The sequence below is a fragment of the Aedes aegypti genome, unplaced genomic scaffold (genome assembly GCF_002204515.2).
Source record: "Aedes aegypti strain LVP_AGWG unplaced genomic scaffold, AaegL5.0 Primary Assembly AGWG_AaegL5_hic_scaff_2045_PBJ_arrow, whole genome shotgun sequence".
NCBI lineage: Eukaryota > Metazoa > Arthropoda > Insecta > Diptera > Culicidae > Aedes > Aedes aegypti.
Window position 1 is genome coordinate 4,280 of NW_018735539.1, and position 13,618 is coordinate 17,897.

Genomic DNA, 13,618 nt, shown 5'->3' on the forward strand with positions numbered 1-13,618 from the left:
CGACTTGATGCTCATCTTTTGAATTTGATTGTACACATATAACTGGCAAATTTTTCTTCATAGTAGGCATGTGATAATTTCCGTCAGTAGTCAGAAATTTGGAAAATTCTTTTTAAAAACCCCAAAAAAATAAGTTTCGGCCAGCCTGCAACTCAGAATTTCCAGTTATGCGTGAAATCGTTACTCTTCATCTTGGACAATGTGGCAACAAAATCGCCCAAACATTCTAGGAAACTATCTGCGAGGAGCACTGCCTAAACGAGCGCGGCCAGTTTATAGGGAAACACTTTCTGCCACTTCAACGGATCAACGTGTACTTTGAGGAAGCTCCCTGCTGCAATTTAGTACCAAGGGCAATCTTCGCCGATCTGGAGCCGGGTGCGATGGTCGGTTTGAAATGCAGCCGCTTCGGGCAGCTCTTTTCCCCGGAAAGTATGGTCAACGGGATGCTAGGAGCTGGGAACAATTGGGCCCGAGGCTACCACACGGAAGGCGCCGAAATGTTGGACAGGATCATGAATGTGGCCCGAAAATGGTGGAAGGTTGTGATTGTTCCCAGGGGTTCCAAATGGTGCATTCGATTGGCGGTGGAACCGGATCCGGATTGGGAACATTGATGATGGAGAATCTGAAGGATGAATATGGATGAGTATAATTTTTAATTTCTTTATTTCTATAATTTTACGGTGAGATACTTTAATAACACTATATATGATATATTACTATATATTGGGTATTGGGGAGGGGTAGCCTAAGGGAGTTAATTGAACTGTTGACTGGATGAAAGTGCGTGGGGTCGCCAGCCTTTTATCATGAGAAAACAGCCTTAGTGTTGTCTTCCAAAGGTCTTCAAAGATATTAACTAGCCCTGCTACAACAAACCATCAGGTAGATCATACCATCCCGGTATGATTCTGCAGCCATAGGTAATCCTTGCGCTGATGGTGGCTAAATAATCATCATCATCATCATCATATAACTGGCAAATTTTTCTTCATAGATTATCCTTTCTTTATATCGGAGGCTGTTCTTCATAGTTATACTATCGACAATTATTGGAGTTAGTGCTGCTAATGTTTTAATCACAAAATTTGTCTTCTTTCATGAATAAGTTGTTCTTCCGAGTCATACTAGTTCAATCAATGTTATTATTGCTGAAAATATTTCCATCATATATTTTCTCTTCTTAAAATCATAGGCTTCTTTATACTTATACAATTATCAATGGAGGTAAAGGCTGTTTAAAAAATCACCTTCTTTCATGAATGTTTTTCCATTAAAAAAAAATCATTTCGATATGCTCCTGAATGATTATGTGGAACACTTGGAACTCAGATGGGTTGTAGGAGCTCTATGCAATAAAATCGGGAATATTGTTTTGAACTCAAACGGATCGCATGCTCAATGCTGTATACTGTGCTATATTAAATTTGAACTAGACTTCTGTGTCTGAATTATATACTAAATCAAATAAGGTTTATCAAAACTGATTTAAAATCATCAAAAATGGTTTGCAGAAGAGGCAAAGGAACTGTTCTTACTACAGTAGATTGATAAGCAGACTCGGCAATATGACGCCTAGATGATAGTTGTCACACTACCAGAAAATTATTGTTAAATATGATGTCTCCTATCATTACATAAATTCTCTACTTGACTCTTGGTTGTTGTCTTCGAGTTAATCATTTGCATTATAAGTATGAATATTATTATGGAAGATGTTATCTCTTTTAGAGCTAACGAATTTATGTAAATAACAAACAAAAATCATATGCTCACTAAAATAAATATCTTCTAGAAACAAATAACACTTCGATTGTAAATCGCAAATACAAATGGACTTTTATAAAAATTAATTAAACTGGATTTTAGAATGATAACAATTACCTTGATAACAATATTACTCCATATCTTGCGATAATGGGACTCATTTTTAAATTTCATAACGCCGAAAATAGTAATTTATTACAAACCAACCAACCCATCCCTTCGTAACGCTTTTTGTATGAATTATGCATTATTTTTATGAGTTGTCACATTTTAAGAATACTAATCCACTCTCATCAGCGTAAATGGAATTTGTTAAATGAAAACCGAATATTTCCAATCTAAGGCCGAGTTTCAAAAAAGACACACACATTATTTTATGCCAAACGTCCATTATGCCTAATGTCTTTATGCCCAACGTACATTATGCGTAACATCCTTATGCCTAAAGTCCTTTATGCCTAATGGGGTATACTCTCTAAATTCCTTCAACAATTCGAGATAGAATGCTTGAAAACAGAAAAAAAACTTCAAACCATTTCAGGTAAGTTTCTAGAAGAATCCATGTCTATGGCAATACATGGGGATGTTCTTAGTGAATTTATTCTCAGTAGTTCTTAATGGTTCTAAATTGTTAACTGAGAGCTTTATATGTCAATCAACCATTTCTGCATGTGTTTATCGTGTGGCAAGGTATGAAAACACGCTAGCACCCTAGCAAGTCCAAAAATTCCAACCAGAAAATTTTCTTCAATAGCTGCGTTTACCACTACTCTTGTAGAAGTGTCTTGCGAAGAAAATTTTGAAGAGATTTTATGGGAATCTCTCGTAGTAGCTTCTGGATGAATATCTGGAAAACATTTTAGAGGCATTCTGGCAAAAAAGAGCTTAGAGTGATTGTATGAGACATTCTGTGAAGAAGCTGAAGAAAAATATCTAAAAGGATATAAAGAGGAGCCCTAGGTGGAAATCCTGAAGAATTGGTGGAGCTATTCATTGCAAAATTCCTTGATGTATTCTTCGGAAAATTCCGGGGCGCATTTATTTAAAGATATGTTTTGAGATCCTTTGAATAAACCATTAGAGTTCCTTGAAGAAAGTCAGAAATCTTTAATCATGCAATTGTTTAAGAAGTGTGAATGCGTAAAATAACTCACAAAGAGTTTAAAGCAAAATTACTAGGGTAATTTGATACGTGACAATTTGATTATCTTAAAATTTTTAATCATTCTGTGTGTTTAAGTAGTTCAATATCAAATATATCTTGATGTTAACACATTCAAAATATTGAAAATGCAAAAGTTTCCGACAAAACACGTATGGCTAAATAGGGAATCACTATATCCATAACTGATACACTTTCCCTTGCATAGCAAACAAGTTGAATCAATCATTTTTTTCGCTGGCCCAGGGGATAAACGATTGTTGTACCAAATCCACCGGATACAATCTGGAAATGGCTCGATTTCTGTTAATTTGTTCGTCGTTAAATGTTTTTACTCCAGAAATAGTATTTCATAGCCAATTTAAAGCTTTTGCAACATTTCCAAGAACAATTTGAGTTTTCAGTTAGTTTGCAAGATGTCCAACTAAAATCTCTTTCATATATGGTGAAAAATAAAACATTTTACGATGTTGTTCTTATTTTATTGCATATATGATACCATGATCGACGGAATCCATGAAAAATTAATATACTTTGAGACACTGGTGCAAAAACTACAAAGATATTATAGAAAAAATCAAGCTGTCCGAAACTGTGGGACAGCAGGTGCTTGACCAAAATTGAAGTTTGTCCACATGTAGTTTCAAAATGATACAAAATACAAACTTACTTCCAAATTATGATTAAATTTGATCATGCTTGCGTGATCGAAACTATTTTGCCATATGTATTTTTAGCGATTTTCTAACTTCTCTACTTTTTCAAAAAGGCATGCATATTTCAAGGATGTGTTATACTACACATACAATACTCTCCATAATAGCTTTGTTTTCTTCAAATACACCATCTTGATTGGACTAAGAGTTTTCAACTTTTCGGCTTTGTCCGGTATTGGGTGCTATCCGGTACTGGGGGAAACCCCCCTACCCTTGGCTACGCCTATAAGTGCAACCACTACTTCGCTATCCATTCAGTGAATGGGCTTTAGGATGTTAGATCGACCCGTGGACTCTATCGGTTACTCTTGCCTCAAATCAACCAACAAGCTGCATTTAGTTAGCTATGTTCAAGGTACGGCGGCCCCTATCCATTCACTTGGTCGTATTATAAAATCACCAAGAGTTGTGCTGCTTGATCGGTTGAAAACTTGCGGACATTTCTACCAACACAGTGGGTCGGAAAAAAGACCCATAAACAACCAGTCCCCATCGAGGACGCTGATGGCATGACCACGACAACATCGTTTCCTTTCACCGCTGCTCAAACCAGCTCTGGATGGACTAGCAGTCTCTTGTTTTGCTATTTTGTTGGGCCATTTATCGTTTTCTCGATTGTAACACTCTTCCGGTGTCAGACTGTTATGATCTGCGAGCTTTGTTCATTGGCGAACTATAAATATTATAGCTCCGCTACCGTTAGAGAACTTCAACAGAATGGATATCACACCAATGTGCAATGCATTTTGAAGTAAGATGCTTTATCGTTGAAGTGGATACTTACCAGAAAGTGTGCTAAAATAAAAACTACCGCCTGCAATTCCATGGTGCTCTCATTGGAATGCCTGGAAGAAAACATTGAAAAGAGAAGCGATTAATTAATGTTCAACTACCAGGGGTGGGAAGTTCGTTGCATTTTATAGGCTCTAGGATGGGCAAGTGTAGATTTATGACATTGCGCAGAGGTAGAAAACAGTATAAGCATAGGAAATTGATCATCAATGTCGGCAGCTTGCAAACGAACATCCTAGAGAGTCACGTAAAGATGTCGCGTTAATCAACTTTTAACAGGGTCACTCCTTCTACATTTTATTATATTTCTATTAACGAGATTTTCAGTCCCAGGCTGGTTCATCAGTTTCCGGTACCGACCCTTTGGGTGTGTACAGGTTCTAAGGTAGCCGTAGAATAATGGTACTGATAGTTTTTCGTCGAATGCTTTTTCTTTTCCCATTAGAATAACCTTAAGATTTGTTGGAACGAATCAACTTGATTACACGTAAAAGTTGATGAGTGGTCGATTGTTTATGACAAAATTTGAACTGTTCAAAATATTAATTTTCGTTGATGTGGACGATTATTCTGTTCAAAATTATATTTTCAAAAAGTTCACTGATACAGGACAGCAAGCTGATTGGACGATAGGTGGAAGCTTCTGCAGGATTTTTGTCTGGTTTCAAATTTAGTACAACCTTGGCATTTTTCCATTTGTCAGGAACTATACCAACTGCAAACATTTGTTAAACATATCAACCAAGAATGATAAGCTACTCTCTGGAGTTCTTGATGAGGATGTAAGAAATTTCGTCAACGCCAGGGGCTTTCATATATTTGATTTGTTTTTAATAATAGTTGCTACGTCTTCCAAACCAGTCTCCCAGTGCATTTGGTGCGGGGGTGAATCTTTCTTGACCGCAGTTTCTTCTGGAGCCCATAGTAGGCACGACTTCCACTGATGATGCGCCTTCGTATTTCCCGACTAACATTGTTGTCAGCCGTCAACAAGGATCCGAGGTAGACGAACTCGTCCCACCACCCCGAAGAAATCCTCGTCTATCGTGACACTGCTTCCCAGGCGGGCCCTGTCGCGCTCAGTTCCGCCTACCAGCATGTACTTTGTTTTCGACGCGTTCACCATTAGCCCGACTCTTGTTCTTCTTTACCATCATTTCCATAAAATTAGTGTTTGTGAAATTTTCAGCTTTTTCGGTGCTGATTTAAAGATGGCCCAAAGACAATGTGGGTTTATATGGAAATTACTATGGAGAAATGATGAAAAATGTTCAAAACACATCAGTACTTTAAAGTTTTCACAAATTGTCAATCCCGTAGTTTAACCTCATTGTTCAAACATTAATGAAGGATGTTGCTGAAGAAAAATCCCTTTCGAGCCAATTTTGTTCAAGATCTTGTAGATATTTGTAGGACTATAATCTCATACAGTAGGGATTCGCTCGTTGGAGCTCCGCTACATGGTTGGACGTTCACTGGTTGGAAAATATTCCAACTAAAAAGCACTCGAATGTCAAGAGTAGATGTCAAACTGACCATGACGTCTGAGCACCGTCGCATTGAAGTCTACATATATAGGACAAATGTGCATGTATACGTGCAAATCGTGACGATTCGTTCTCCAGATGCCTGAGTCTGCAGCATTTTCACCAGCTGTCAGTCGTTCCAATCAGCGGGTCAGATTCGCTGGATGGAAGGCAGTCGTGTTCCAACCAGAGAATCCCCGCTGTATTAAGCTGAATATAGTAAATAAATTCATGAATTTCTCTTCTCCTATCCGTCGAATTGAATTACTCTCTTCAGCATTTTTTTATTATGGTTTGAAGAATAAGTTTACATTTAACCCGTCAGAGACAACTCGAAATCTATTCAATAAAAATGCACCAATAAAACATTTTTGGAAAACTGTTGTATTTTGACACGATACTTATATCATACGCTGCATAAAATTATGATTTTATTATATCATAATGAAATATATCTGCCTAGCTAATATCTCGAATTTTATTTAGTTGCCAATCGTCAAAGCATGGAGCAACAAAATTTACATCAGCCCAAGCATAAGCACCTGTGTTCAACACCTTGTAGTTAAATCGTAAATAAAAAACATCGTTTCACAGATAGCAAATCATCTCCCACTGCGAGGGGGAGTTGTTGCCATCGGCCAACTGCATTACGCAATGAAAACAATCGTCAGCAGCCTCGAAATGCAATTTTTTTCGCCAAATAACTTGGTCACGATTTTATCTCCTCTAATTTTTGTGTCACTGCTAGCCGAAATACCTACATTCCATATCAGACCAACCAGTCAGTGGAGTGTTACTCGCCATGATGATTGCCAAAAACGAGAAAGCACGGTATGGGTGGAAAAAAATTTAAATGCAAATGACATCACAAAGCAACGGGTATGTAGCTACCTCGCGTCTCCCTCACCAAACGAGCATAGAGCAGAGAGGGTGCGAGGTGTTGCGCATCCGATTCATCAACCATTGCAGCAGAGGTATTGTGAAAATCGTGAAACGGGGTAACTTTGATAGCTTTAAGGATGACAATGTGATTATTTCTGCATTTTGTATTAGTTTGTTTGTTTTATTGTTTTAATCAAAGTGGCATATTGCATAACTTTTCGTTATGAATGGACTCAAATTTTACATATTAACGAAAATATATTTTCGATTTGGGGTAACTTCCTAAGTAACACACAAGAACATGGTACGAAACAAATTCAATTGGGTTGAAAAAAAGAAGCAAATTTGTTTTAAATAGAAGCAGCATCGATCAGTGGCGTTTTGATACCAATGGAGGCAGTCAGATATTAATTTGCCAGCTCCCAAACAGGACTTGGTACTTTTCAGCACGAACTGTTTACTCTTCTCTAGTTAAAGGTAGGCTATTATGCAACGGAACAGCAAAAACAGTTTTTAGTTAAACAAACATGACAACAGTATTATAAGTCTATAAATATTTCGAAAATTATGAGTGCTTAGTTATCATTCTTTAAGATTGATATCTATATCAATCAATATTATTTTAGAACATATAATATTATGCGGCATGTTACATGCGGTAAGTAAATAAATAATGATTCCGTCAATACAATTCGAAACGACATCATGCGAAAGTCCACTGAATTCAAAGAGGCAAAATTTTCTTTTGATGATTTCGTTGCCTTTCGTGAAACTGGAAAAACAAAACCTCTCCACTATCCGTATTTGATGTTTGTGATATATGTTTTTTTGTTAATTAGATGGTATTGAAAACATGTTTATTTTTAGGTTACTTTATCCCCATGAATTATGCACTACGTTATAGAAAATAGGGTAACCAACAAGAAAGATGGAATATTACCCGTTTTTTCTACATGCAACATTTATCAATATATATATAATGCTTCTTTGAACACCTGGTAAAACAGTCAACTTTTATTTGAAGCATATTTTTGAGGTTTACGTTTTATTTCCTTTAATACTTTTCTTGCATAAAAATGCAGAATTTTTGGTTTAGTGAGGGGGTGCTCATGAACCACTTGAACTATATGGTCAGTTTGTCAGATTGTGGTATGTAAAATATCCTCTTTTGCCCTAACCCTGTCACGACGTCACCACCACAAACAATCCTGTAGGTCAGGCCTGCCCAATGTAAGGCTCGCGGACTGCCCGCCGCTTTCATTTTGTACGGCCCGTGAAGAGTATTAAGATCCTCCTCATATCTGACACTTCTGCTGCTCTATCGACTCGATGTTAAAACATTTCATGGCTGATTATTACAACTTTAGATTCTTCAATTTCAAGATATTTTATTCTGAAAATTCTATACATTAGACTTCAATGCTTTTAAATTTTCTTGCTGTCTTAAATGATTGAAAACAATTCATTTTCCATAAAATAGCTAAATATCAAGAGAATAATTACAAGAATTCTTGAAATTAACTTCGTTAACTATCAATGAACAAAGCTGATTTAATATCAATTTCGAACAAATGTTTGTCGACAAAAAGTTTATGGATAAACACAATCTTACTGAATCATAGGTAGATTCTCGCAAACATTTAAGCATGAACAATTTTAACATGCAGGCTAATTGTAAGCTTGAAAAATTTTATACAGGATTCTTACATAAATTTCACGGAAAACTTTCTTACAAAACACAATTGTCACAAAATGTAGGTCATCTTGCTTTAGTAGAATTAGCAGAACCCTAGCCAGGATTATCACCGAATCTGGAATATTATTCTGGGAGAGGTTCTCACATAATCCTTAATGAATTTCATAAAAAAATTGTAAATTTGTATTGAGTGGGGTTCTGACCCAATCCTGAGAGCAATTTTTACAGAATCCTGTACTGGATACTCGCAATATTTGAACTTTATTCTTAGAAACCCATAGAAAGAATTTTAAATAATGTTATCACTTTCATTTGATTTTACCAAAAAATTTGAAATTGTTGAATTAAAAAAAGTTTGGCTTGTCCCACAATATTGCTTACAGATTTGGTCCGCAACTCAAGGATGGGCAGTAGAGTGATGCAAATTTTGAAATTTTGGCTCCCCTATGCTTAAACGGTTTCTCTTATGGCGAATAGCATTCTCCCAAAGTTTGAATAATTTGAAAGAAATTTGACTGTGCACAAGCCATTTTAAGTTTACATGGAGATTAATATGAAAACGCCAACATTTTGTGTTCAGCCCTCTATCTCTTTATCATTATATTTTATGGAAAAGTTAACAAACTTTTCTTATGTAAAATCCTTCTAGCTACAATTTGCCAAAGATTACATTTTGATTGGACGTCAGGATAAATTGTTATTCGCGATTACAAAGTTGAGTTTGTATTTTACATGCTTCATCAACTGTTCGGCAGGCAACAGAGGAGCCCTGGTAGGAAGAATAGATCAAAGTAATCCAGGCTGCTATGTTCTACAGCAAAAAGGCAGTGTTGCTCTTAAAGTAATGGAATGATCATCTCAGCATGATTTAGACTTTGTTATCAATGATAACAAATTATCCTTACGTCCCATAAAAGTGGTCTTCGGCAAAGTTGTAGCTGGGAAAATTTCACACGATAAGAGTTTGTTCACTTTTCCATAGATTATTATGACTAGCAGTTAGAGGACTAAGCACAAAAAGTTTGCTTTTTCCATAGTAATTTCCATATAAACTTCAAATGGCGTGTGCACATCCAAATCTCTTCCAAATCATTTCATATTTTGGAAGAATGAGTTTCAACATAATGACACCGTTTAAGCAAAAACTTCAAAATTTGCATCAGTCTAATGGGCAGCCTGCTGTAGATTTTTGAGAGAGGGTTTAAATGGGCTCTCCAGAGGTTTCTAGAAACCTAAGATGTTTTCAAAGTTTCTTAGCGATTCTGAGAGTATTACTGCAGACTCAAAGGGTTTTGCCAATTCCTACAGATTAGCTGTGATCTTCAAAGTTATTCCAGGAGTAACTCAGGTCTCAAGGAGAGCGCAGAGGGTCCTAAAGCACTAAAAAAGTGCCAGAAGTTACCAAACAATTGTCAATGAATTTCAGGACTCTCCTCAAGATTCTGATGAATTTATGGAATTTCTATAAGTTCAGCTGGGACGCATCTAGAAGTATTCAGATTTTCAAAAGGTATTTAGATGTTTCCTAGAAATTTTAAAATCAATCTCAGTGGTTCCAAAGTGTTTCAGAATTTCCCAATAGTGCTTAAGAAGTTCTTAGATGTTCTCTCTCGCCCAAAGGTTTCTAGCATAGTGATTTGCAATTGTGTCCTTGTAAATCAATATGATCAATCACAGTTTTGCATTTATAAGTTGATTTTGGATTACTTTTAGAAAAAGTCTGGGGTAGTCATCAGAAATCCTTCAGAAAATCAAATAATCTCTTTGGGAATCTTTGGTATTTTACTCTGAAAATCTCTGAGAGCTTAATAAATATTATTTGAGAACTCTTAGAAAACTATTGAAATCCTCTGAGTATTCTTCTGAACCATTGAAAACCCTTGGGAATGCTTTGCATTATGCGCTTTGCTTAGCCCTTAGTTTCCTGTACTAGTTCTTGAATTTCATTGGGTATATTATATATAGTGGGATTCCGTTTTTAGCAACAAAGTCAAAATTTTCAGTTGTCGAAAAACGGAACCCTACCAAAATCGGAACCCATATTAACCATTTCATTTTTCAATAATTGTTTTCGGAATATATTAGGATGTTTTCACACCATTCTTATGTAACCATATGATAGCCAGACTTTCTAAGCGGTCATTTTGAATCATGTAGCCGTATGGTAGAATTATGCTGTGAATCTTTAGACACGTATTATTAAATGTGACAGACGTTCTGCACACTCTCTATCACTTAAATGTCTTCAATGATTTTTATAAGTTCTATGTACACAATTTGTATGTATGGGTGACGTTGGAACAATAATCGCCTTAATGACCTTTATTCAAGAACTGGAAAATTCCGTCAATCCGTCAACACTCCGTCATCTGTATTCTGGCAGAAACGTATTAACAAACATATTTTCTGAATCTGGGTATCGCAAAATTGAATGATTTATACATAATAACCATTGAAAATCAGTTTATCCTCTAAGCCCCAACGTCAAATTAGACCAAATTACGTTAAGAATGTCTCCTTTGAATTCTGTGTTGCAATTTTTGCATACAAAAATAATGTTTTTTTTTCAAAACAGAGTATTGACTAAGCATTTTATAGGATTTTCCATAGAAATTCGGATGTGAAGTTCATAGAGACATGATTTTAAAATGGTGTGGAACAGTGGTGCTCAATCTGCGACCTGTGCTCCGCATTAGACTTCATGATCCATAAATGCGGTTCGTAATTTCCTACAATACACACATAAGTTTCTTATAATTCAATTTTTAATGTGTTTTAGATGATGAGCGACATACAAAAGTGTATGGCGTAAATCTACCGTATAATATCAATAGACATTTACAGGATTTCGCAATAAAACCCGAAGAGGTCGATATAGGGTTTCAGTAGCTCGTAAGAAATCCACAGGAACACTCTTGGACTCCGAAGCATCTCGCTAGGAATAAACAGGATCCCGGTTACAATTATCGAAATTCGCTTAAGATTCCGATAGGAAATAACATATGTCCAAGTGCTCATTAGGAATTCTGAGTCTGTGGCTTAAATTCTTAAGATTCAGATGCAATTTTGCTAAAAATTCTCAAGTTTCCGATGAAAATTTTAAGAAGTCTATCATTCTCAAGCTTGCAATCCACAAATTCCACTGGAAACCTATTCAGAATTCAAAAGATTTTGCCAGAAATGCTCTGGGTATAATTAGTATCCCGCTAGAAATTCACAGAACGTCATTTAAGTCTCAGTGTTGGCGATAAAATATGCTGTGAAACCGGCAACACTGACTGACGATACAAAATATAAATAGTATAGAAAATCACTGTTGGTAGGAGGTCAATTTGAAACAGCGCGAAGTAAAATACCAAAATGTATGTATATAATAAGTTAGATTTAAAATATGTTAAAGTAAAATAAATTGAATTTCAGCATTGAAGCTGCTATTGAGAATGCTGCTCTCAGTCTTTGGTATATAGCGGCAAATTTGACTTCCACCCCAAACTCAGGAATTTACTTGAAATAACTAAGTTCCCTAGAATCCCGCAAGAAACCCATAAAGTCCGTTAGGAATCCTCAAATTACACTCAGTATCATTGAAACCCACTAGGAAAACCTAGGATCCTAAATGGATTCCCCAGGATTCTGTTAGGAAACTCCTAGATATTGCTAGGGAGGATCTCGTATGGAACATTTTGGTTATTTTGTGAGGCTCGTATCCTTGATTAAAATTATTGATATGATACATTAGACTGATGCATATTTTGAAGTTTTTGCTCCCCTATGCTTAAACAATGTTAATTATGATGAAAATTAGAAGTGATTCGGAAGAAATTTGGTTGTGCACACGTTATTTGAAGTTTATATGGAAATAACTATGGAAAAGGGAAACCTTTTGTGTTCAGTCCTTTAACTGCTCGTCATAATAATCTATGGAATAGTGAACACACTCATCTCATGTGAAAACTTCCCAGCTACAACATTGCCGAAGACCACATTTCGATGGGACGTAAGGATAATTTGTTATTATTGATAACAAAGTCTAAATCATGCAGAGATGATCATTCAATTATTGCTGTTTGCATTTGTGGAGCAAATCTTGACTAAACGTCCTCCAAATGCGGTAACACAAAACAATCAAAGGACACCTAGCAACAATTAAATAAATCACCGCCGCCCTAGCAAGATAAATCGATTTTTGACATCGCATTTCTTGTGAAAAATCTTACCGCGTTTGGTGTTCCCGCATTTGATATTTGCATTTCAAATGCACACAGCAATACATTCAGAGCAACACTGCTGTTTTGCTGTAGAACATAGTAGCCTGGATTACTTTGATCTATAGGCCTGCACTGTTTTGATTTTGTATGGGATTTTGGCGTTTACTGGCCTTGTTGTTTACAAATTTCAAGGTAGAGTGAAAGAGCGAGCTAGATTTTTGTGCAGAGCCCTATTCATCCCCCAGGAGCACCACTGTTGCCTGCTGAACAGTTGGTGAAGCAAACATGCAAACCAACTTTATGATGATGCATAACAATTAATCCTGACGTCCAATCAAATAATGGTCTTCGGCAAAGTTGTAGCTGGGAAAATTTCACTTTTCCATAAAATATCATGACGAAGAGAAAGAGAGCTGAACGCAAAAGAATGGCGTTTTCCAAAGTAATCTTTATATAAACTTCAAATGGCGTGTGCACAGTCAAATTTCTCCCGAATCACTTCAAACTTTGGGAGGATGCTATTTACCATAATTAAAATAGTTTAAGCATAGGGGAACAAACAGTTCCAAATTTGCATCACTCTAATGATGCAAAGTTTACTCCAGCTAGGACACTACTAGTATAGAATGTTGGATAGTCTCTTAGAAATGTCATACAGAAGTTCTAACAAAAACTGAAAGTTGTTCTTAATAATCAATGCAGACTAATCAATATACACACTCATAACACAGACAAACAGTAAAACTCAGTAATGTAACGGATAGATTTTGTTTTACTAGCTTCTGTTTTGGCCCATCCTATTATTTGCTTATTTTACAATGTTTGCATGATTTTGCTCATGTTTTTGAAGAACTTTAGGTGGCAAA

The 13,618-nt window shown here is 36.1% G+C and overlaps 1 protein-coding gene across 1 annotated transcript; it reads left to right on the forward strand.

Moving 5' to 3' along the window:
* Positions 1-230: 230 nt before the first annotated feature.
* LOC110680926 (tubulin beta-3 chain-like) lies at positions 231-617 on the forward strand (the record flags this gene model as incomplete). Its single annotated transcript, XM_021856708.1, has 1 exon — positions 231-617. A coding segment is annotated over one exon (387 nt), but the record flags the coding sequence as incomplete, so codon positions are not given.
* Positions 618-13,618: the final 13,001 nt, after the last annotated feature.